This window comes from Mchenga conophoros, linkage group LG12, assembly GCF_057382185.1.
Source record: "Mchenga conophoros isolate Kocher_MC1m ecotype Shallow Benthic linkage group LG12, M_conophoros_male_GT1.1, whole genome shotgun sequence".
NCBI lineage: Eukaryota > Metazoa > Chordata > Actinopteri > Cichliformes > Cichlidae > Mchenga > Mchenga conophoros.
The window spans coordinates 34,847,529-34,870,101 of record NC_140537.1 but is presented as its reverse complement, the minus strand read 5'-3'; the positions used below and the strand labels follow the sequence as shown (position 1 = coordinate 34,870,101).

At 40.0% G+C, this 22,573-nt stretch overlaps 1 protein-coding gene across 2 annotated transcripts; it reads right to left on the bottom strand.

The window, feature by feature from the left end:
• Nucleotides 1-1,108: 1,108 nt before the first annotated feature.
• Nucleotides 1,109-21,916, bottom strand: LOC146563123 (serine/threonine-protein kinase N2-like). 2 transcript variants are annotated; one of them, XM_085295505.1, is made up of 20 exons: nt 21,108-21,916; nt 20,673-20,844; nt 17,803-17,954; nt 17,073-17,271; nt 14,915-15,037; nt 12,993-13,099; nt 8,069-8,212; nt 6,429-6,504; nt 6,146-6,338; nt 5,789-5,924; nt 5,466-5,509; nt 5,295-5,352; nt 5,099-5,190; nt 4,555-4,731; nt 4,343-4,405; nt 4,183-4,259; nt 3,875-4,017; nt 3,638-3,745; nt 2,271-2,351; nt 1,109-1,694 (listed from the first exon to the last, which is right to left on the bottom strand). In XM_085295505.1, exons 2-20 carry the CDS (start codon nt 20,836-20,838, stop codon nt 1,491-1,493), a joined length of 2,343 nt encoding a protein of 780 aa, XP_085151631.1. In that variant the 5' UTR covers nt 20,839-20,844; nt 21,108-21,916; the 3' UTR covers nt 1,109-1,490. The 2 variants fall into 2 exon arrangements, with proteins under 2 accessions (XP_085151631.1, XP_085151632.1); XM_085295506.1 differs by having other exon boundaries at nt 20,691-20,844.
• Between the last annotated feature and the right edge of the window lie 657 nt (nt 21,917-22,573).

Genomic DNA, 22,573 nt, shown 5'->3' with positions numbered 1-22,573 from the left:
AAATAAATAATAAATATGAGTATGGACATTGGCAACCATGGATAATCATCCAAGAGTTATGACCTGTATCTGATCAGATAATTATATTACATTTACAAACTTCACAACAACATCCAGGCTGGAAGGGATTTGACATCCATCCACCCACCTACCCATCCATCCATCCATCCATCCATCCATCCATCCACCCACCTACCCACCCATCCATCCATCCATCCAGCCAGCAGACTAAACCTTTTCCTTTAGATCTTCTGGGGGGACAGCAAGGCAAGTCCTAAGCCAGCCAAGCGATTTATTCCCTCCAGCCTGTCCTGGGTCTGCTCCAGGGTCTCCTCTTACTTAGACATTCCTAAAATACCTCAACTAGGATGTGTTGAAGAAGCATCTTGGTCAGATTCCCAAACCACCTCACCTGGCTCCTTTCCATGTGGAGGAGTAATGGCTCTACTCTAAGCTGCTCCTGAATGACTAAACTCCTCGCTGTATCTCTAAGGCAGAGACATGATCCTGAGACTGACATGCTTACACCCTCCTCCCTTTGTGCATGCCTTAAAATTCAATCCAAAGAAGATTTGAACAGAATGGATGACAAATGGAAGCCTTGGCACTCACAGGGAACGATTTGAACTTACTGCCATCTCGTTAAGTCTCATCAGTGCGGCGTAAAATGAAGTGCAACCAAATCTGTAAAGTGCAGAGTCTCGAAATCGACTGATATCACTGTCTGAGCCTCTGCGCTTATTTCTCAAAATATTGAACTATTCGTTTAACCTACTCATTCGTTTTTTTGTAGTTTTTATTTACAATCTCTAAGCTGTCAAAAGGTATCAATCACAGGCCACTGGCAATCACAAGTCTGAAGTCAGACCTTAAAAAGGGATTGAAATTAAATGGTAAAAGGAATGCAATCCTCACAGCTGTAGTTATAATCTGCAAATGTTTCATTTTTATTTTTATTTTTATTCCTATTTATTCTATTTATCCCCTTCGTATATTTTATTTATATTGTCTCTGTATTTATATATATACATGTGTGTATATATATATATATATATATATATATATATATATATATATATATATATATATATATATATAATATTCTGTAACTTCTGTCGGTGCTGTGCTTTTTTGGAAATCGAATTTCCCAGAGGAACCCACCCGAGGGATTAATAAAGTTCTATCTAATCTAATCTAATCTAATCTTCTGTACTCAATAAAGGACTCATAACTGATCGATTTTAATGATTGACTGATTAACCAATCAACTAACACAACAGCAGACCAAAATATAAAAATATAAAAGTCCTGTCATTGTTCTTGTAAACCCCTACTAATGCATTTTAATGCTTTTTATCTAAAAATATATAAATAAAGTAGCTTGCCATAGGAGGGTTGTGGTTATGATAAACGTGGGTTACCTGCCAGTGTGGACACTAACCTGGACATTCTGGTTGTAATTTACCCCTGCGGTCACGTCAGTTTAATTTTCACCCATGCAAGGCGCAAAAGTCAAAGTCCGCGAACACTTCCTGGTGCTCGGCGGAGAGGCTGAAGGGCTTGGAGGGAGGCGACAGGGTTGGCTGGAGTTGAGTGAACTCGCTGTCGAAGTTGCTGACATCAGTGGGCTCCTTGATCGACGGCAGGAAGGGCGGCGTTACTTTCTTCGCTAGCAGGGCTTCCCAGTCGATGGTCTGCAAAAGAGCCACAAAGTTAAAAAAAAAACAGGTTATCCCTGTGAGACTATGCTACCTCCTCAGTTTCAGGCAGTTTTTTCTAATCCTGGCAGTGTATGATGTCATCAAGAAAATAGTTCAAACTTTGTGTTGTCGAGGGTGAGGCAGTAAGAAAAAAATGCTAAAAACAGCTAAAACAACTACTTTGTGAATGGAGTGGCTGCAACAAGGCCCAGTTTGAGATAAATAAGGATTATTTTGAACTGTGAATCATGCAAAGCTACTGTAGCAGAATCAGAGAATAAAAACATGGAGCAGAAAACAACAATAATAGGTTAGCTTTAGTACTTTGACTCATCAATCAATAATTTAGGAGATAGAGGTGCTTATAGAGCTTTGATGTGTCTGCACAGGTTAAGTCACCGTCTAATCAGTACTAATCAGTGCTTCATCACTCATCAGGCTGAATTAGGAGTAGTAGACACTGATTATAACGACTACTCAGCTTGTTTACATATTGTTTAGATGTTTACGTGTCGGAGAGTAGTTCAGTGGAAAGAAAGTAAAGACAAACAGTTGATATGGATCCGATACCTCAAAGAATTTCTCTCCTTTGACCTCGTTTGCGTCCCTCTCTCCAGCTCCGAGCCTTTTTAGTGGATTCTTCTTCAGCAGCTGTGAACAAACACGGATGTTTTCAGGTTTCTGGTTGAAATACATTACTCGCCGTATTTTATACTCAAATTTAAATCAGTAATTACAGGTTCTAGGATTAGGTTCTAAAAAGTGTGTGGTGCATTATGACGTTTTCACCAGAATCTTTCTGAAATATTATTCAGAAGTAAATATGAGTTATGCAAAAAAATAGTTCGATCACCTCATTGCAAAAAGGATCTACATATGAACCTCCTGGAGTAGGGATGGGTACCGGTATCCGGTGCCATAATCTGACATAAACAGTAGTAACCAGACCGAAAAGCAGCGCACATTTCGGTGCTTTCTTTCTGTGCTTTTTTTTCCTGAGCTGTCATACACTTTGGATTCTAGCCAATCATTTTACCTTTCCAAGGATAGTAGGCGGGCCCAGGTACGTATGTTCTTTTAGAGCAGAGCTACAGATTAAAAATGCCCAAGGCGAAGCGGTCAAAAGTCTGGCTGTACTTCACAGCAAAAGAGGCAAACTCAGCAGCCTGCAACAAGTGCTTTAAGGTGATACTGTGCAAAAGAGGTAACACCTCGAATCTGATGAAACACCTGGCGACGCATAGCGTTTTTTTAAAAGCCGAGAAATGCGCCGTATTTGATAGCTTACTGCGAGACCTCACACCGTGCACATCTACTGCGGGTGTGGTAAATCTCCATTAGTGAGTTAGCGCGGATAGCCCCGTGCGTGGGGCTGGACAGTGCTTATCATTTTGCAGATAAAAAGAGACTGCTAAAAATAAAAACATGAGAGGTTTTTGGACAAAGTTTGTGTTCTCCATTCTTTAAGCACCAGTTCGAGCACCATTTAAGCACCAGCACCGTTTCAAAAGCACCGATTTGGCACCGGTATCGGATAAAACCTAAACGATACCCATCCCTACTCCTGGATGAAGTGAGTTTTCTCTGTGAACTCTAGCTGCCTTTTACAGTCATAAGAGATGTTTTTTACGGGTGATTCTAAACATGCTGTAGGTGCTGATGTGATAATGTGTGTTTATTAGCCTAGATGGGAAAATGGCTATAAAAATAGATGCTGGGGTTTTTGTGGCTCATAGCGCCCTATTTGCACAGCTGGTTGGTTGACATTTAGATAAAGCAATGAGTCTCTATTGCCTTATGGAAGAGTTATCTATGCATATTGTACTTAACATTTCATAAATGGCCAAAATGAATTAAAATCCTGTCACAACTTGATGTGTGACTTATAAAAATAATCGAGAAATGCAGGACGCAAGAGGTCAAATGAAGGCAAATACCTTCTGGATGATGGCGACAGCATTGGGAGGAATGCAGGTTGGATACTGCACGTCGTCATTAACGATGCTGTCAAACACCACCTCCTCATCTTCACCAGGGAACGGAGACTAGCAGGAGGGCGGAAAGATGCTGAGTTAGGCTTAACTGAGATGAACTGTGGAACTTTGCATTGATCACTATGATATTAAAAGCTTTCAGCAAAAGCTGAACTGAATATGAGGTTATATATGAATAACCTCTCCAACAAGCATTTCGTAGATGAGGACGCCCATCCCCCACCAATCCACTGCTCGCGTATAGTTGTCGTCTGTCAGGACTTCAGGAGCAAGAAACTCAGGAGTCCCACAGAAAGTTGAGGTCCGATCGCCGTGTCCCATCCCTGCCGATACATCACACACTTCAGTCCTCTCAGATGGAAGTATGGAGAGTTTAAATCGTAAAACTGATTCTGTTTGGGTAGTAGTATAAAAGGTAAGAATGTGGCTACTGCTACTTGTGCTGAGCCAGAAATTAGAGTACAGACAGGTGTGCTGAATGGATTCACCTTCTTTACAAAGTCCGAAGTCTGTGATTTTCACAAATCCATCTGCATCCATTAACAGGTTGTCCAGCTTCAGATCTCTGTGTAAAACACAGAGTACACAAACTGAAGGGTGCCAAATGTTTTCTTGTAACGTGAGATCACTTTGGCACTTATCACCTACCGATAGATGATTTTATTCAGATGCAGGAACTCTAAACCAAGCAGGACACATGCTGAGTAAAACCTGTACATGATAGCAACAACAGATCAGAGATGTTGGATAACAACACCTTAAAAAATACATTGATTTGATTTGTTTTCTTTGTCAGGGAAAGAAAACAAATCAATATTTGGAAATCCCTCAGGCAGTATGTTTACTCTTTTTATGCACACCTGGTCTGAGCCTCGTTAAACACATCATTGTGGATGTGGATCATGAGGTCACCGCCGGGTAAATACTCCATGACGAAGCAGACGTGGTCGCTGGTCTGGAAGCAGCCGTGGAGGTTGACGAGGAACGGGTGCCTGGACGCGTTGATCATCTCAAAGATCCTCTTCTCGCTCATAAGACTGCAGAAAAAAATACATCACTCAGCTATTATCCTCAGAGCTGCAAAGAGTGAGTTTTTCTTGTCAAGCTCAGTAATAACGTCCATGGCTGCAGTTCCACTAATGACCACTTGGGGCTGGCTCCAAAAGGAAGTCAATTCCCCTTGACTCCAGTGTTTAAATGTCCAACTTTACAGCATTAAAAAGCACGATTAGAAACTAGATACAAAAACAGTTTGGGCCTTTATCTATAGGCCATAACAGACACTGAGTGAAGGCAAAACTCAAACGCATCCCATTGATCTATAATCTGAGCTTTCTTATTGATAATCACGTAACGTGCACCTGCATGCAGATTTAAAGCATTCTTGTCTTTCCTTCCACTCACCTGTCCACTTCATCACGAGTCACAATGTCTCTTTTCTTCAAAGCTTTGACAGCATACAATTTTCCGGTCTTCTTAAACTCTGCCAGCAGGACCTGGAAAACATTCACAGCAAATCTAACCCTGATCAGCTGAGGACAAACAAGAGAAGACGCTTGGCTCAGTCACAGTGTTTTACAGAAAAGCTTCAAACTGTTACCTTCCCAAAGTGTCCTCTGCCAAGAACTGAGATATACTTAAAATCTTCCACCTGCATCCTTTTGGGAAAAAAAGAACAAAAATAGAAAACAAGGATGGTGCTTAATTCCTAATTTTTAGAAGAGGACGTGGAGTGAAGTGTGTGAAGACGTGTGTGTGTGTGTGTGTGTACTTTAGAGCAGATACAGGCTGATCTTCGCTTTCTTCTACGGAGGACTGCAAATAAAAATTCAATGGCAAATTAGAGCTCAATAAGAACATGTTTAGATCTTCTAAAAGCTGCTGTTTAAACCTGTGATATCAGCAGAAAAATTTATGTTTTTGGCCGTTATCACATCACAAAGCTGCCAGTGTGGCTTTAGATCCTTACTCTTAGTGCTTATAATCTGTTACTGGATACGGTTTCACTCTTCTAAAGCTAATTTGTCTCTCGCTACATATACAAATGTGTAAACTCTGAATGCACTGGCATGTCAACTATTGCTAATGACTTACCAGTTTTTCTTGTAGTGTGGGCACAGATGATGTTCGGTGCACTGCACTGATGATGCCAGCTGTGTTTTCTTCCTGGTCGAGGATGTTGGGAGAGGGCTGATCCTCAGTGATGCTCAGTCTGATTACTGGAGCTTCGCTGCAGCCCCACAGAGACAAGTGTTGAAAAATGTAGTGAGACAGTAGACAGTCAAAAAATACTAAGAGAGGCCAGGACCTGGAGGCAAACTACTGACATTATCATTGGAAAAGTTTTATCTCCTCACAGTACTATATACATAAAAATAAAAAAAATCAAGCTAAAATACACAATAAGAACTATCTATCACAATGTGAGATGAACTTATGATTAGTTCATACCTTGGCAGTGAAGTGGTAGTTTGAGGCTCCTTTTCAGTTGCATGGGGGGCATTGTTGGCCACCAGGTCAGGGGTCGCAGAGAAAGATGAGCTGAATGTGGTGAAGGAGCTGTAGCGAGGGAGGATGCTCATCATCAGATGACCCCAAGTGGCAAAGTTCATGTTCATCTGGGCTGCTCTGAGAAAGTTCTTCCCTGACAAAGAAAACAAATCAAATCATCATTTCACTGCAGAAACACAAATTCAGTCTGAATAAATCTGTTTGGGGGCTTTTGTGTTTGTACCTCTCTCTTTAGTGAAGATGCACCGCTGACGTCTCAGCTTTGGCTGCCGTTCGAGCACAGTGTCAATAAATCGAAGCTGTAAAATACAAATCAAACAGATTTCTTTTAACTTTTGAGAAATTAACTGCATTTCTATCCAACTGGGATGAAGAAGCATGGCTAATATTGCACCTTATTGGCTGTGATAGTTGGCACTATCTGATTAATGTGTGGATTAATTTGAGACAGAAAAAAGGCAAAGTGTCACAGTGAAAGGCTCAAAGCTGTGAGTGTGGTGCCAAAGCTCACCCAATGTTAGATTTCTGTTCCTCGATAAGACTCTACTTTGTTGAATCAGAACATAATGTGGAGCATATTAGATTTCCTACAACCACACTGAAATCTGTCAACATGCAGCTCTTTATGGGACTCTGAAGTGTGTTGGATTAATGTGAGAATGTTAAAATGAAATAATATTGACTTTAAACAGCTCACTGAACACTTTTAAAGCACGTTTGCATCTGATTTTCCCTCCTCTCAGGGCTGGATGACTAACAAAAGACTGAGCAGATTAAGTTTGCCACTTACCACTTGCCACCACATCTAAAAACCTCCTTTTATAACCCTTCCAGAACAAGAGAAACGGTTTGGAGATGCACAGTATTCTTTCAGTCTGGTTTCAGAGAGTTACACTCCACTAAAGAGCTCTCATTAAAGTCTCCAATGACCTTTTGATGGCTGCAGATAAGAATGACTGTTCCAAGTCTTTGCTTTCATCAGCCTTTGAAACCGCTGATCATCAGCTTTTGATCCACAGGTCAAACAGCATGGCAGTGATTTTGGTTTACCTCACTGGTTTACTGATTTTTGGGTTCGGTGGGTGAGTTTTGGTCTGATTTTGCTTCTTTATCATTCAGTTTTCTTGGTTAAGTTCTCTTTTATATTCACTGTATATCCTCATTAGGTCATATTATCAGCAGTTTTGAAATAGTTTCTTATCATTTTTATGCCAAGATCATTCGACTGTACTTCTCTTTGAAACCTCACGAACTGGATATCCAGCTCAATCGACTGTCTTAATGCAATCAGGGTGCAAGGCTAGGTGACAAATAATTGCTCCTGAGAACATCAGTGCTCAAGCAGCTAGTGGGGTCCCTGTCATTCACAGTAAACTCTAACATGTGGAACCGTGGGATCATTTTTGATCAGTCCTTGATGTTTGATGCTCACAAAAAGTCTCTGACCCACTCTTGTTTTTTCCAGTTAGTAAATCTTGTTAAACTTTAGTCTGAAAAAGTGATTTGGAGATGCTTGTTCATGCCTTCATCTCCTCTCACTTGGATTATTGTAATCCACTGTTTTTTCATCTGTTAATCGCCTCCAGTCTTTTTGCATTGACTTCCTGTCAGGTTTAGTGTTTAGTTTAAAATCTTAAAATCTCCTGCCTTTCTGGATGTGACCTGTAGGAACTTGGTTTGATGCTGAGGCTAACTTTAGTGGATGACTTATCAGGCTTAATGTCGGCATTTACTACAACTTTTTCTGGTGTATATCTAGTATAATATGATTAAGCCGATTGCTCTCTTTATGCTGTATGTGTGCATCTATGTTTTGTTGTTCTTTGCCACTGCACCGTACACAAGGCAGGTGGTTGTATGTACCTTAGTGTAGAGGAGGCCCTGTGGCTCTAAAGTTATCCCCTGGTTGATGATTGGGTTTTCCATCATCTCCTCCAGTCGCAGGAACTTGACTGCACACATCGCCCTCTGGTCCCGCCAGAAGACACCGACCTCCAGCTCCCGGGACTGCCAGCAGAGCGAGGACCAGCAGAGAAAACACAGACTGAAGGTTTGAGCGGGAAGTGAGCACCACCATGACTGAAATGGTAGTAGCAACATGTTGTGATTCATTTCTGTTGCAATTGAGAATCTTTAGAAGAGGTTCAATCATGTTTGTGATCACTGACTCATTGTTGTGAGGCTGTTTTTATCAGATTAAAGGAAGCCTGTGAGTATTTGCTGGAGTCTTTAAAGTTTCACTGTGGATTGGTGAGAGGAGTAAAGTTACTTATTATATTTCAGTTTAACTGAGTGTTTCTAATTAATAGAGCCAAAGGTTGTTTGCAGCTGTTAGTGAATAAATCGTTGATGTTTTTAAAAATCAAAATGTTAAACAATATCTTCAGCAAAGTTAATTGTTCTTTGCTAATTTCAGGATGTTCTTCTTTTTCTTACTGTACTGCAAATTGGAAACCAAGTTCTTGAAACAAACAAGCGTCTACAGTACTAAGCATGTCTTTAGCTCAGGCTGTGATGAACTAATACCTGCAGGTAGAGGGCGACCCCTGCTGCTCTCACACTGAACTGCAACAACAATTTAGTCTATGGCGCAAGAATGTTCACTGCTGGAGTAATGGGTAGGAGGGTTCGGTTCATCATGATGCACAACAGCACCCACGATACACTAGAATTTAATGGCTTCCTGCCAGTGAAACATGGAGTAGGGCTCAGCAGATGAGGAAAAAACTCATTTTACTAGTCACTTTAACTTCATGGAAAAAGTGGCAAAAACAAGGAAAGACGTGAAGGAACATAACAAAGGCTGTAATAAAAAAAAGAAAGAAAGAATGAAATAGCTTATAGAGTGAAAAGATGAGTGAAAAAAGTGGAAAAACTCCATTATAACCCTAAAGACTGCAATTATAGCTCTTAATCTTTATTTATATCATGATTTTTATACATTAAAAATGTTGTCACAGCAAAGTAATGTTCAGAATTTATCTGTGGTTATTACCTGCAGTTGTAGGTTCAGATTATCATGTGAAATGGAAAACACATTAATGATGGCTCAGTGTATCCTCTGCTATAATAAATGAAGCACTGAAGCACCTTTCCTGCATATTTAAGAAGCTACAAGCAGCTCTTATTATGGCTGCAGATACGTCAGGGTCGCTTTACTCACTGCCCACAAAACTGTATTCATCTACAAGATTTTAATACAAGACCTTCATCAGGCAATCAGCTACTTTATTTTAAAGGTCATACATGTGTAGATTGTAGATTTTAACTGTAATTGTTAAGCATTTATTGAATAACTATTATATTAGATATAATTTTCATGGTGCTGGACTTGTTGTGATGGTTTTTGGAATTTTATTAATTATTTTCAGACCCCTTTGTTCTCAATCTTCATGGTTATTTGGTGATATTTTAATCTCTTAAGCTGGGATTCGTGGCTTATATGGTTGAGGCAAAATGAGGCGCTCGCTGAGAGTAAAATCTCAGAGCAGCACAGAAGTGTAAAGAAGCATCCAAGGGTGGAGTGAAACAATAATTCAATACGGTAACTCGACTCCATCACTGGCTCTGCGTTAGTTAAGGTTGCAACCACATCAGATTTTCTCTTTCTTCCTCATGGCAAAAGAATTGCACTCAAAATAAGAGGATGTGCAGAGCATCTGTATCCATAACTGCAGAAAAGATCGCACTGACTGAGTTGTCAATGTGTGCTAAGGCTGAAAGTGCCAATCAAAAGCTCACCAGGAACACATCAGTCCCACACTGACATGCAAAACCATCAGCCGACGTCTTATAAGCATTCAGATGGTTATGTTTATAGTAAAGCATCCAGCCAAAGTATTGTAAGACTTCATTCACACTCACCGAATTTAAACTACAACAATGCATAAAAGCTTAATCTATTTGTTTTAACTGGACTTTTTGACTAACCTGCTCTCTGAGATGTATTTTCACCATTTAGCTGCATCTATTTTTTTATTCCCCCTCTCTCATCTCCACTTTTCATTTGACCATCCATTACGCTGGAAGTCGCCTAATGTGCTGTGCAGAGAAGCACTTACCTACTGCAGCCGTGCCGGGTGAAAAACAGAGAGGGCTGGGCTGGGCGAGGGCACACAGTGTAAGGTGAATCTGACGAGATCCTTCTACTCCTGACTTTGTCTATTTTGTCCCAGTTCTTCTGAACTAAACTCAAAATAGTCAAGAAGTGTGCTTCAATTAATTGTGTTCTTTCCAAAGGAACTCGTTAAGACCTTGGGGCTGTGTTTTGGTTTTATGTTGTTTCTCCCAGTTCATATGTCCCTGAGAGGAGCCTCTTCATACTGTCATGGTCTTTGGCTTTGTGTTGTTTTGGGGTTTTGAATTCTTAATTAACATATTTGGGTTTCTGTTTTGGGGTTTATAGACTGGACTTTAGATTTCTGTGTTTGTTGTTTATTATCTTTATTCAGTCTTTGGTTCCAGTTTTATACTTTAAGGTTTTCATGGTAATAGCTTTCTGTTTTGTGTGTTTTGGCTCCTCTTTAACTTTCATGTTCTTACAGTGACTTTGGGTGTTTCTGGTTTCTTTTATTGTTATTCGTTTCTTCTTAGTCTTCTTGTTTCCACCCTCTTCTCTTTAGTCCAGCTTTCTTTATCATTGTCCTTCTGTTCCCCCCGAATTAGTCCATTCATGTTTAGTCTTTCTTTGTTTCAGAAATGGTTGGTTGTTCCTTTCCTGTTTTATTTTGATAGATGTCTGTCTGTCTCATTGTCCTCACCTGTGTCTGATCCTAATCAGCACTCTGTGTATCTGTGTATCTTCCCTCTTTTGATGTGCCTGCCCTTTGCTGACCTCTTTGCTTTTGTGGATTTTGTTCTCATTTGGACTTCATTTCATTGGCCATCAAAGCATGCTATTTGTTGGGGCTTTCTGACTTCTGCCTCCTACATGTGGGTTCTTATTCCTGCTCATTGCGATACATGTGTGTAGTCTGATTACTCTCTGACCTGCACAGCGCCCTTGTACAGTCTATATGGTTTGGTGCTTGCTATATTGTTCTTGTCAGCACATGAAGTGTTACTACAGCATGTACTAAGCTGCTGATGCTGTTTTTATCTGCATCAATGTCACACAGACAAAGGTCATAACAAGAAGAACAGATTGTAATGGATCTTGTTTCCTTGAAGTGTGCTGCACAGCAACTGAACATTATTCAAACAGCGCCTCATTTCTGTAATTAGAAACAGGATGATTGGGAGGGAAGTAAATGGGCAGGAAGGCCAGTTTGAACGTGGGCGGTGTGGATTAGAGCGAACATGAAAAATGACTCACAAATGCTGAAAGCTGGCTCGCCGTCGCAGCGGTTTAAATCATGGGGAAAACGAGAGGAAAATATGTGCTACTCTGTTTTTCTGCAGTTTAACTTCCCACTATAACTGATATGATCAAAAAGTTTAGTAAAAGCTGCCAAACATGAGCGTGCCCTGACATGATGTTCCAGAAACTCGGAGCTAATTAATGCTGCGACTGGTAGCCCTGAGATTTTTGATTGCAGAAATGCTGATCAGAGTTAGTTCAATCAACTCTGAGTATCGTCACCCTGAGTTAAGGCCATGAGTAATGAAAGAAAGCCCTCATTAGTGGAGCTCGGGTAACTTAATTCACCACGGCAGCAAGTATTTAAAGGGTAGGGCCTTTTATTTTTTCTGCGTCGTCCAGTCATTATTTACCCAAATTTTCATTAACAGATGAAGCCGAGGGGTGTACTACGGAGTGAGACTGGTGGGTTAGGGAGCAACAATGAGTTTAAAGTCAGTTTTACAAGGGTGGCCGCGGTAAGTTATGCTTCTTTCAGTTTAAAATTGGAAGCGTCTCCTCTTAACTCATTCTTGTATTTACAGCATGTTTGAGCGATGATTGATCTAAGAGCGATCCCTTTTTGCAGAAGACAAGTCATGTGAAACATGAAATGCCCCCTTTTAGCCTGAAGCAGAATCCTGGTTTGACACAGACCGTTCATAACCCATGTTCAACTGGGGTTTTTCGTTTTGTCGAGCCAGCTAACACAAAGAAAGCCTGTTTTTACAGAATTCACTTCTTAATATATACCACTGGAATTTGAGCAGATTTTACATTTCATTTGTAAATCAAATTATTCAGCTGTAGCCTGACAGTAAAGACGTGTAGATCACACAGATTACATGGTAACTGAGTCAGAGTTTACGTTAATTCTCTTTCTGGAACAGAAAACCTAGAGTTTCCCTGATCTCAGGATTAATAAACTCTTTTCACTAAACCTGCTTCTGGAACAAAGCCCAGGTTTCTGACAGTCCCCTGGTGCTTAAACTCCAGTTGCTTTAATTCATGCCAACCTGTTGTTTCAGTTTCCTTGGTTCAAAATCTGATTCTGATTGAATTTTTTTGTTTTACTGGTGCAGGCTTCTTTTAAACCATCCTCACTGCTTTCGTCTCCACAGCTTGAGGTAAATATGTTTGATTGTGTGACGTGGCAGACTGCAGATGGTGAGAAACATGATTCTGATTCACTAACATGAGCTCTGTGGTCAGAACAAAAATGACTAGTGAACATGTTTCATGAATCTGATGGTAATTTTGAATGTGCACTTTGTGTTTAGTGTATTAACATTTCACTGAATGAGACCCATTATGACAAAAGAGATGAGCAACAGTCTGATAAATTGACATAATTTATGCTAGGAAATAAAAATGGACTATTACTTTGTTGTTTTCCCACTCCTCAGTTAACGTGGTTAACTAAGTATCTGATGGTGTGTAGGGACTCACCCGCTCTAGCTGGATGTAGAACGTCTGGTCCCAGCTCAGCCTGCTGACGGATGCCCAGCGCGTCCGGCCGACCACTCTGCCGTCCAGCCTGAGCACACCACTGATCACTGCGGTGAGACAAACATTTACGTTTTACTGGCTGTGTCCTGAACAGGCTTGATTTTTACAGCAGTGAAGATTTACATGAATGTTCATTTTATTTACTAGGTGCTTTTAATTTGTAAATCCAACATAATTCTAATAATTCTGACAACTTTGTCTAACTAATCAGGGGCTTTTATACTGAAAATATGACACTAAATCATCCTGATAAATTTTGTATTACTAACTGAAGTCTTAAATTTTGAAAATCCAACATTCAACCTGAGAGCTTTCTATAAAAGGTTTTTATTTTCAGAAACTGGGGTTAGTCTGCTGGACCCACCAAAGCAGTAGAATATGGATGAATGAGTAATAAACAATAAATTAATGCGTACCCCTGCACGCAACTTTTTCTAGATATTATTTTTTGTACCTTTACATTGAAGGTTCAAGGCTGGTTTTGAGCAGCTGCAACGCATAAAGGTGCTTTGTACCTTAATGAATAAGAAACACCTGTCAATGGTCCAGCAGCACTACCTTAGAGGGTACCTCCCAGTAATTATCCACCGTACTCTTAATGGTACAAAAGTACTTTTCTGAGAGTATCATGTGAATCTGACTGGAGCCAGACGGTTCGCCTTCCAAAAGATCAAGCTTATGAAATCATGCTGGTTTATTTATCTTCTATTTTAGGAAAATAACAACTAAATGTCAGGGCATTTAACAAAGGACCTTTCAACATCCTTGACAGAGGATATGATATAATTTAAAGTAATAAGCTCACTTATTGTAATAGATTACCTTTAAAAGCACTCCATACTTCACAAAAAAGTAGGTTAACCCATCGAGCACGGCACCAGATTTCAGTGTTCGGCTGTGACACTGTGGCACTCTCATACTGATGTAAATGTCTTTTTAAAACAGAGACCGGGAGTCACACTATTCATGCAGCTAAATGTAATCTCACGTGAGCTGGAATTAATAAAGCTGTTTAATAATCTTTCTTTTATTGTGCAGAGTATGCTCTAAAGTGTTTGCATTTACTGAATCCATTTAGAATTTCAACATTATGCACTCCACTCCACACTGTATATAAATGCCACTTGTTTTGCACATATTCAACTCTGTATATTTTATATATTTTATTATTATTATTATTATTTTTATTTTTATTTTTTTTATTTTTATTTTTTTTTTACTATTTAATTTGTAAAAATGTGTATACACACACACACACACACACACACACACACACACACACACACACACACGTAGGAAAATATTTAGTATACACATCCAGAAATGCATACACTATTATATATTGTACATATATTTATTAGTTTCAGGTTGGCCATTCTTGTATTTTGCTCGTTTGTGTTGTTGTGTTTGCACATCTCTGTTGCTTGTGGGGCTCGCACACAAGAATTTCACTCGCATGTGCTGTGCCAGTGTGCCTGCACATGTGATGTGACAATAAAAAGTGATTTGATTTGATTTGATTTTGATTTGAAAACACTGTAAAAGTGACCAGATTGTCAAACCTTCTGCTTGCAAGAGACAGCCAATCAGAAGAAAGTTGGCTTGTTGGAGAAGTTAGGATGTTGTTTGAGCTTGTTTGAGTCAGAAGATGACCTGAAGTGCTGCACAAAGGCTCAGTGTAAGTTAAATAAAAATTATTTTGAATTGTTAATGATGCAAAGCTATCCTAGTAGAGTGCAAAAGCAAAAATGTGGCACTATAAATGAACATAAAAACGTCAATTTAATTATTTCCTTGTTCCAACTAAGATGAAATCACTCGTGTCCAAGGAAACATTTTAAAAATGCAAAATGTCTGCTTACCTGGAGGTCCGTCTGGTTTGTGAGCAGCTGGTGTCTCTGCAGGGTTTGGATGGTCTTCTTGCTCTGAATCTCCCAGAGGTTTCAGTAAATCCTCACATCCAAGAAGCCGGACTTCAAGTTTGCCTAAAGACATTTTTAAAAAACAAAACAAACTTTAAGATTCTAAAAACATCCTGAAATGATCACTAAACGATTATATTCTCACAAAATACTTAATCACTACATTATGTAACAATGCCTCCCCTTCCCAAGTCCTTAGTAATGAATTGCATTTAAGACCAAAATGAATGGAGCCTTTTAAAATAAAACCTTTTCTTTTTCTGCATGAATAAATCTCTCATGCTTCTAATCAGCGCTGTCTGGAGCTGCTCGCTGAGCATTCACATCCTCATTTTCTCCCTTTCTCCGTACTGCTAACAGCTGTGAAGCACAAAATCACCCCGAGTGAGACCCGATCTGAATGCTCGCCGCATACAGAGCAACTCCAGGATTTGTCTCCTCGTTACATCATCATCATGAGGCTTTTTTTTGCCTTTTTAGTCTCCAGCAGGGAGAGATGGGCTTACAAGTGAACTGTCCAAAACCAGCAGATTACATGTCTGATTATCCACTGCCAGAGGTCAGCGTATGGTTAGCCATGTTCCAACACTGGGCAGGAATGGTGCCGCTAGAAAGAGCTGTGTGTTAGAGAGGAAAAAAACAAAGCTTTCTTTGAGATGTAGGTGTTTGATTTTTAAAGGTCAGTAATAATTTCACACAGATTTCCTGGGAATAACTACTTAAAAATAGTGTTTAATTAGTAGACTTGCAATTAGTTAAATCCAGTTATCTTCCGGTCTTCTGAATGTACTAACACATAAAATGTGTCTATAATTAAACATATGATTTTGTAATAAGTGAATGATTTGTGTTTAAAGAGAGCCGTTCCTTCATGAAATTCACTTTCCTCTGTAAGCTTGTTTGTTAGTTTCTTCCAGGAGCAGGAGGTTATTATGGAGCTAAAGAAAATAAAACGAGAAGCTGAATAATCCCTTAAAACTTGAAAATCAGGTCTGTCTCATAATCTCCAAATGACTGAGTGGGTTCATTTATGCACGCATTTTGTTTTTAACATTATTTTATTGTAATTTTCCACTTCTGATCACCACATTATGTTTAGTAGTGAACCATGGCCAACAGACTATAATAAAGATTAAAAACAACCTGATTATGATAAATTCGATAAGAGCAGAATGACCAGATTGGAGCAACGTTTCCTGGTCTGCTGTATGAGTAGATGGTGGGATCAGAATCTGACATAAACAAGAATTGTATTGATGGTTTAGGCTGCTGGTGATGTGACGTGTATGATAGTCAATCTTAAAGTAGTCATGGAGAGAGATTTCAATTTCAGGTATTTAAACCATCATTAATAATGACAGGCTCCTCCTCCTTTCAGCTGCTCCTTTTAGGGGTCGCAATTTAGATCATCTGTCTACATCTCAGCCTCTCGCTGGCATCCCCTCTGTCAAACCTCTACATGTCATCCTTTATTACATCAGGTGCCTGGAAGCTCCACATTCAACATCCATTGCCCAGTTTATCCTCCAGTTTATCCTCTCAGTCCCGCCTCTAACTTTGTCTCCAAACCGCTCATCCTCAGCAGTCTCTCTGATGTCATTATTTCTAATCCGGTCTATCCTGGTCATTCCCAATAAAAAACCTCGATATCTTCACCTCTGCCACCTCCAGCTCTGCTTTGTGTCTTTTTCTCAGTGCCACCATCTCTAAACCATACATCAGAGCAGGTCTCACTACCATCTTATAAACCTTCCCTCTCACGCTCGCTTCTATCCTGCCACAAACCCACCTGACACACGTCTTCACTCACTCCACCCTGCCGACACACTCTCCTTCCCCCCTCTCATGCACTGTCCATTTTAGCTTTAGATAATGCTGACAGGCTAATTCATACTTAATGCACTGTGCAACCTTCACTAAAAACTGTGTTATGTATATTCTTACAGATTTTTGGGGTCAAATTATTGAAACATTTGACCCATGACTATACCTATATCTGAGGTATGATCTAGTAAATTAATTTGCAAACAGAGCTGTCTCTAAAAGTACACTTTTAAATGTAGGTACTGCTCAGAAAAAGCATAGTTTGTGCTGGTACCGGTTAAGGAGGCAGGTCTGATGGAGAAGACGGATGGCGAGGTGGAAAGGGGACACCCAGTTGTGGGGTTTTGGGTAGAAGGAGGTCCCCCTCCTGCAGGCTGCTGTAGAGGCTCCTGTTTCTTTTCCTTCAGGCATTTCTCCAGGGAAAGCTGCAGAAGACCCAGTTTCTGGGAGGATTCCTGCACCCGAGCCTGAGCCTGCAAAGAAGATAAAGACTATATTGTTGTTTGGGCCTTTTAAATATAGGCTGTTTAGTATTTTTGGATATTGTTTGTGCTGCTTTACTTCCAACATAAATATATTTTTCAGACTTTATATTTTATATTTTTATTTATTTTGCTTTATTTTGTGTTTTTATTATATTAGCTAATCAGTGAAAGTGATGCTCAGAACACAACTAAACACAAACCAGAGCAAACATGAAAGTTAATATTTAACATTTCCAGCCCCATGTTTTTTCTTACCCTATACTATAATAGTCTTGCATGAATCACACTTCAAAATCATCTTTCTTTATCTGATACTGGACCTTGGTGCCTCCTCAGTTCATCCTCTATCTGAAAAAGCAGTTTTAGCTGCACAGTACAGCCAGTCTCAATTTTTTTCTTTCTTTCTTTCTTTCTTTCTTTTTTTTTTTTAGAAAATTCTTCAGATTTTTTAGACATGCCTTAAAACAAACTCCTTTCTCCTCTGACGTACTTTAAAATAAATGTGACTGAGAGTCCTACCTCAGCCAGGGCCTTCCGGTCCAACGATGAGATCCCTTCAAGCTCCTTCACCACATCTTTGGCCAGCACCAATGCATCTGACTCCCTCTGCACATAGTGCTGCAACTCTACCAAGCGAGCATCCACGAGACTCGCAGTGAGGGGAGATATCTCTGAGAGGGAAGAGAAAGAGAGAGTCTTGATACCTGCTATCAGTATTCCTAAATAAGAAGTAAACCCTTTTGTCTTAAATGTCACTGAGTTAAAAACACTACATTTTCTATGTGTCTGGCATTCAGCTGACACTTTTTTGAAATGTAGAAAAGCTCTAAAAGGAAGGATTAAAACATCGCAGCTAGGGAAGACCCTTCAAATGTTGCTATGTTGATACAAGAAGAAGAACACTGCATACTAAATAAACCCAGAAGTGAAAGAATCCTGTTTTCTCTTGCTGCTTGTTTTTTTGGGGTGGGGGTTTAAACGTAATTCTTAAAATTAATCAAAACCAGTGACTGACAAGAGCTGCAGAGTAATTACACTTGTGTTCTATTCAATTGATTTTATTTTGTTTTGAATTTTCATTAGTCTGCTACTAAAAGTAGATGTTTGCAAACTGGATCCGGTGACCCTGAATCATCCATTAGTTATGCTGCTATAGGCTCAGGCAGTTGGAGAACTTCCCATGATGCACTTAGGTAGCATTTATTCTACCATGCCCATGCATTTACACACCACTACTGCATTAACTCGAGTCTTCTCTCTCCTGTAATTGGTGTTGTGTCCTTGTCTCTCTCTTCTTTCTTTTGTTTCCCTGCCCCCACCCCTACAAGTCTGGTTCTCTTCCTATTAAAATGAGTTCTTTCTTCCCACTCTCACCAAATGCTTGCTGACAGGGATCATCAGATCACTAGAGATCTCTCTCTTTTATTTATATACCTTGCATAGAGGTAAATGCAGTTCAGAACACTTCACGGATGACTGACCTAATTACTGATAATAAGACATAACAAAATGTAACAAAAATGGGCAAATTAAAACAGTGGTTGAAACATCGAAGACATTTTAAATAATTAAAGTGAACCAAATAAAACTGTAAACAATCAAAAAAAAAATACAATACTGAACAGAGAGAATCATTGTGCAATAGAATAAACTGTACAACACTCAAAAAGTGGAGCTGCACGCTGTGGCGACCCACTGTGAATAAGGAGTACCTAACTATTAGTAGATTTATGCTGGATGACCAGAGGGGTTGTACTGGTTCATTCGCTGTCACCATGTCTGACATATACACTAGAGTGAGACTAGGAAGTACTTTAAAAAAAGAGTATTTTTAATTAATATGGATACATATGGAGGTCTACTTAACAATATAACTTGGTTCGGATGACTGTTGTTGTCACCTGAAACATGAAATATATTTAGGAATATTTTTGAGAATTAAAGGTATCAATAAATTTAACCAAAGCAACATCAATGGAAAGGTTGCTACCGCAACAATAATGCCAATGTAATGTATGGTCTCAACTCAACCATAAGTCAATGAATTATTATTGTCTTGGTCTCTGGGTTTGGCCTGTGACTTAGTGAATCACACTTTTTCTGGCCCCTCTGAGTCTGAGGTGATGGTTTTCAGTCAAAAGTGAGGAGTGCTCACTTGGGGTTGGGAACGAGTTGCTGTCTTAATTGAAGGCGTAGTTGAAGTATCTTGGGGCTCTTGTTGAGGGAAGGAGGGAAATAGAGGTTGAAAGGGGGATTTGTGCAGCTGCTGTATTATTTCAGATGCTGTACTGGTCTGCTGTAGGGAACTGAATTTGAAAGCAAAGGTGTCGATCTATATTACTGCCCTCACCTATGGCCACAAGCTGCTGGCAGTGACCAAAATAATGAGGTCACGGATTCAAATGACGAACACAAGCTTTCTACAAAGGGTGTCTGGTGTTTGGTAGGGTCTCAGAGTAGAGCTGCTACTCCTCCACATCAAAAGGAGCTAATGTTTAGGGATACCTCCTGGACGTCTCCTATGAGGTGTTTTAGGAATATCCAACCGGACTTGATTATGTCTCTTGACTGGCTTGGAAATCCATCAGTCTCCCATCAAAACAGGTGAAGGAGGCGCATGGATGGGTGGATGGATGGATGGACTGAGAAAATCATTTGCTAGAGTCAGCCTTTGCTTTTACACATTCTGCTGACACTTGGATACAGTGAATGAAACTGCCTGCTGTAGTAAAGAGGGCCTTTATTAGCTGTAGATGATAACATTTTAAGAAATCAATGAGAGGAAAAGAGGTCAGAGGTCCAAGAAAGGAAATGGGACCTGAGGAGCCATGGTATAGAGTTACTTGTCTCATATTCCATCAGGCAGGAATCGTTTTTTTTAAACATTACTTTCAGAGTTTCACAAATGGCACGTATCGCCGGTTTAGAATTAAATGTCACACTTACACTCTGTCTCTAATAATCCTGTCAGAGCAGTTTCACTAGTGCAATATACTCTCATCATAACTGGGACAGGAGACTGTTGGCAGGAAATGTTAAAGTACTCACGTCACAGTATCTCTGGATCAAAAATGCATACTTTTTCACTTACAAGAAAAGCTTTTGAATTGTGATCTGTTGTTGGAAAACATTAGTCAAACAGATAATCCCCTTTCAAAAAATGGAAGCTCTGGCAAAACCTTCATTAAAGCGCTAAATTTTCAAACCACATATCTGCATGCACTGGAAACTCGGTTGCTCCTTCTGGGTTAACGAGACAAGTTATTTGAAAATCTGACAGAATTGTTGTGACTGGCCACGGGCAATATAATAGATGATTTCACGCCTCTTTCAAGGTAATTTGCACACTTAAATAAAGTAGAAGAACAGAGTATTATAGGGGGACTCACTTGTCCCAGCACTCTGACCTCCATGAGTGGAGCTGTTAGGGTTTCCACCACCATCAACACCACTGCTGCTGCTGCTTCCAGCCTGGGCGACTTTTATAATCTGCAGTCGGATCAGCTCAATCTTAGAGCGGCTATCCTGAAGCATCTGCTGAGCCGTGGACAACATCTGATCCTGGATAACAACATCACATCAAGAGACAACAAGCCTCACTTCATCACAGACAGGTCAGCTGGGACTGGAGCAGCATGCTGATTGAACACAGACAGAGTTTAGTGGAACGTGTGGTGTAACGTGAGGAATTCACCAGAGAGAGAGTTGCACACACACAACTCATTTACATATTGGACCAAAACAAGAGCGAAAGTAGACATGGATTAAGTGTGAATAACCTGCACAGATCAGATGGAAACACTATGACTTTGCACTTCACTCACCTCGGGGTGATTCTTCGCTCCTTGCTGAATAAGGATTAATCTGTCATCCTCTGTGGAAGTGGCGGGAGGGGACTTCTCAGGTTGCGCCTCTCCACCTTCACTATCCTTGAACCACAACAAGTCCCCTGATGTGATGGTGCGTTCACAGACACACTGACTGCCTGCTTCCTGGGATGCAGCTCCTACATCTTTAGACCTTGATCAAACAGCCTGTCCTCTTGTTTGTTTTCTTCTTTCTTCCTCTACAACATGCCATTCCCACTGCATCCTCATCCTCCGGTCTGTAATCAAATCCAACCCCCCCTCCCCTATCTCTTTTAGATGGGTTTCTTTCTGCAGAGTTCCTTTCCAGTGCCAGCACTGCTGCTGCTGCTGCTGCTGCTCTGACAGCACCGATTGCCTTCTCAGGGCTCGGCATTGGCCGTTGCATGACCACATGTTCCTGCTCTGCCACCAACCAAAAGGCAAGCAGAGCTGCTGGTGCTCTCTTTGGGACAAAGCAGAGAAGAGCCTGTGGTGCTTAGGAGATTTGTTTAACCTCCTCTAACAAGAATGAGATGAGAGACTTAAATAACTACACTGATAGCAGGAGGTGGGAAATGAGTTCCTGGATATAATGATGTAGCCTGTCTGGCTGTTTTTTACTGACAGCGTGGATTAACAGTCACGCATGACAGCTCTGTGGTTGTGGTCTCCCACTTTACTGCCTGTCAAATTGAAAGCAATTAACGTAGCTACACAATAACACACTTGAACAGACAATCCATCACACTTGCCCTAATTAGGCTGTTACACATCCACCAGCTTGAAATTGTCTCATTAAAACGTGTACATGCCAAAAGGTGATTTCTAGTATTTTTTTTAAAAAAGATTGTGAGTATTTAAAGTGCTGTAAATGATTTGTTGGCCTATAATTTGTCCAACATATGTCTCATGAATTATAATGAGTCATTCTGAGCCAGAAAGAACATTCCTATCAAAAGGTAGGTTTTTGGCAAAGTAACTATTTCATATGCCTTATTTATCCAAATATAAAATGTAAATTACATTAAAAATCAATTTTCCAAAAGAGATCTGTCCAAGAGGGCGCCACAAAGTTATAAAATAGCAGTTCTAAAAAGTTAAGTAAAGTAGCCAAAAAGGACTGGATTAATTATAATGTAGAACAATAGAAGGTACAATAACTCTGTATTAAATATACTTACTAAACAGGTAATTTCTTCATTTTATAAGTAAAGCTTTCATAAATCCTGTCGACTACAGTCTATTTACCAATATCAGTAAAGGTATTAGGCATAAATAACAAACAGAAACATTGGCAATAACTTTCTGGCAGACAGACACTTTTTGGCATGCATACCAAACGTGTTTGTAGTCGTAAACCCTGCTTATACAGTGAAGACTACAACAGTTACTCGACAAAACCATCACTACATTGTAAGATTTTTTTATACGTAAATCACAAA

Bases quoted from the DNA above. Each gene is read 5' to 3' on its own strand.
- LOC146563123 (XM_085295505.1), bottom strand. From the start codon at position 20,838: ATGTTGTCCACGGCTCAGCAGATGCTTCAGGATAGCCGCTCTAAGATT. The intron at 8,213-12,992 runs GTGAGTCCCTAC...CTCTGCTGGCAG, and splicing joins TCTACATCCAGCTAGAGCGG to TCCCGGGAGCTGGAGGTCGG. The intron at 5,510-5,788 runs GTAAGTCATTAG...TTTTATTTGCAG, and splicing joins CCACACTACAAGAAAAACTG to TCCTCCGTAGAAGAAAGCGA.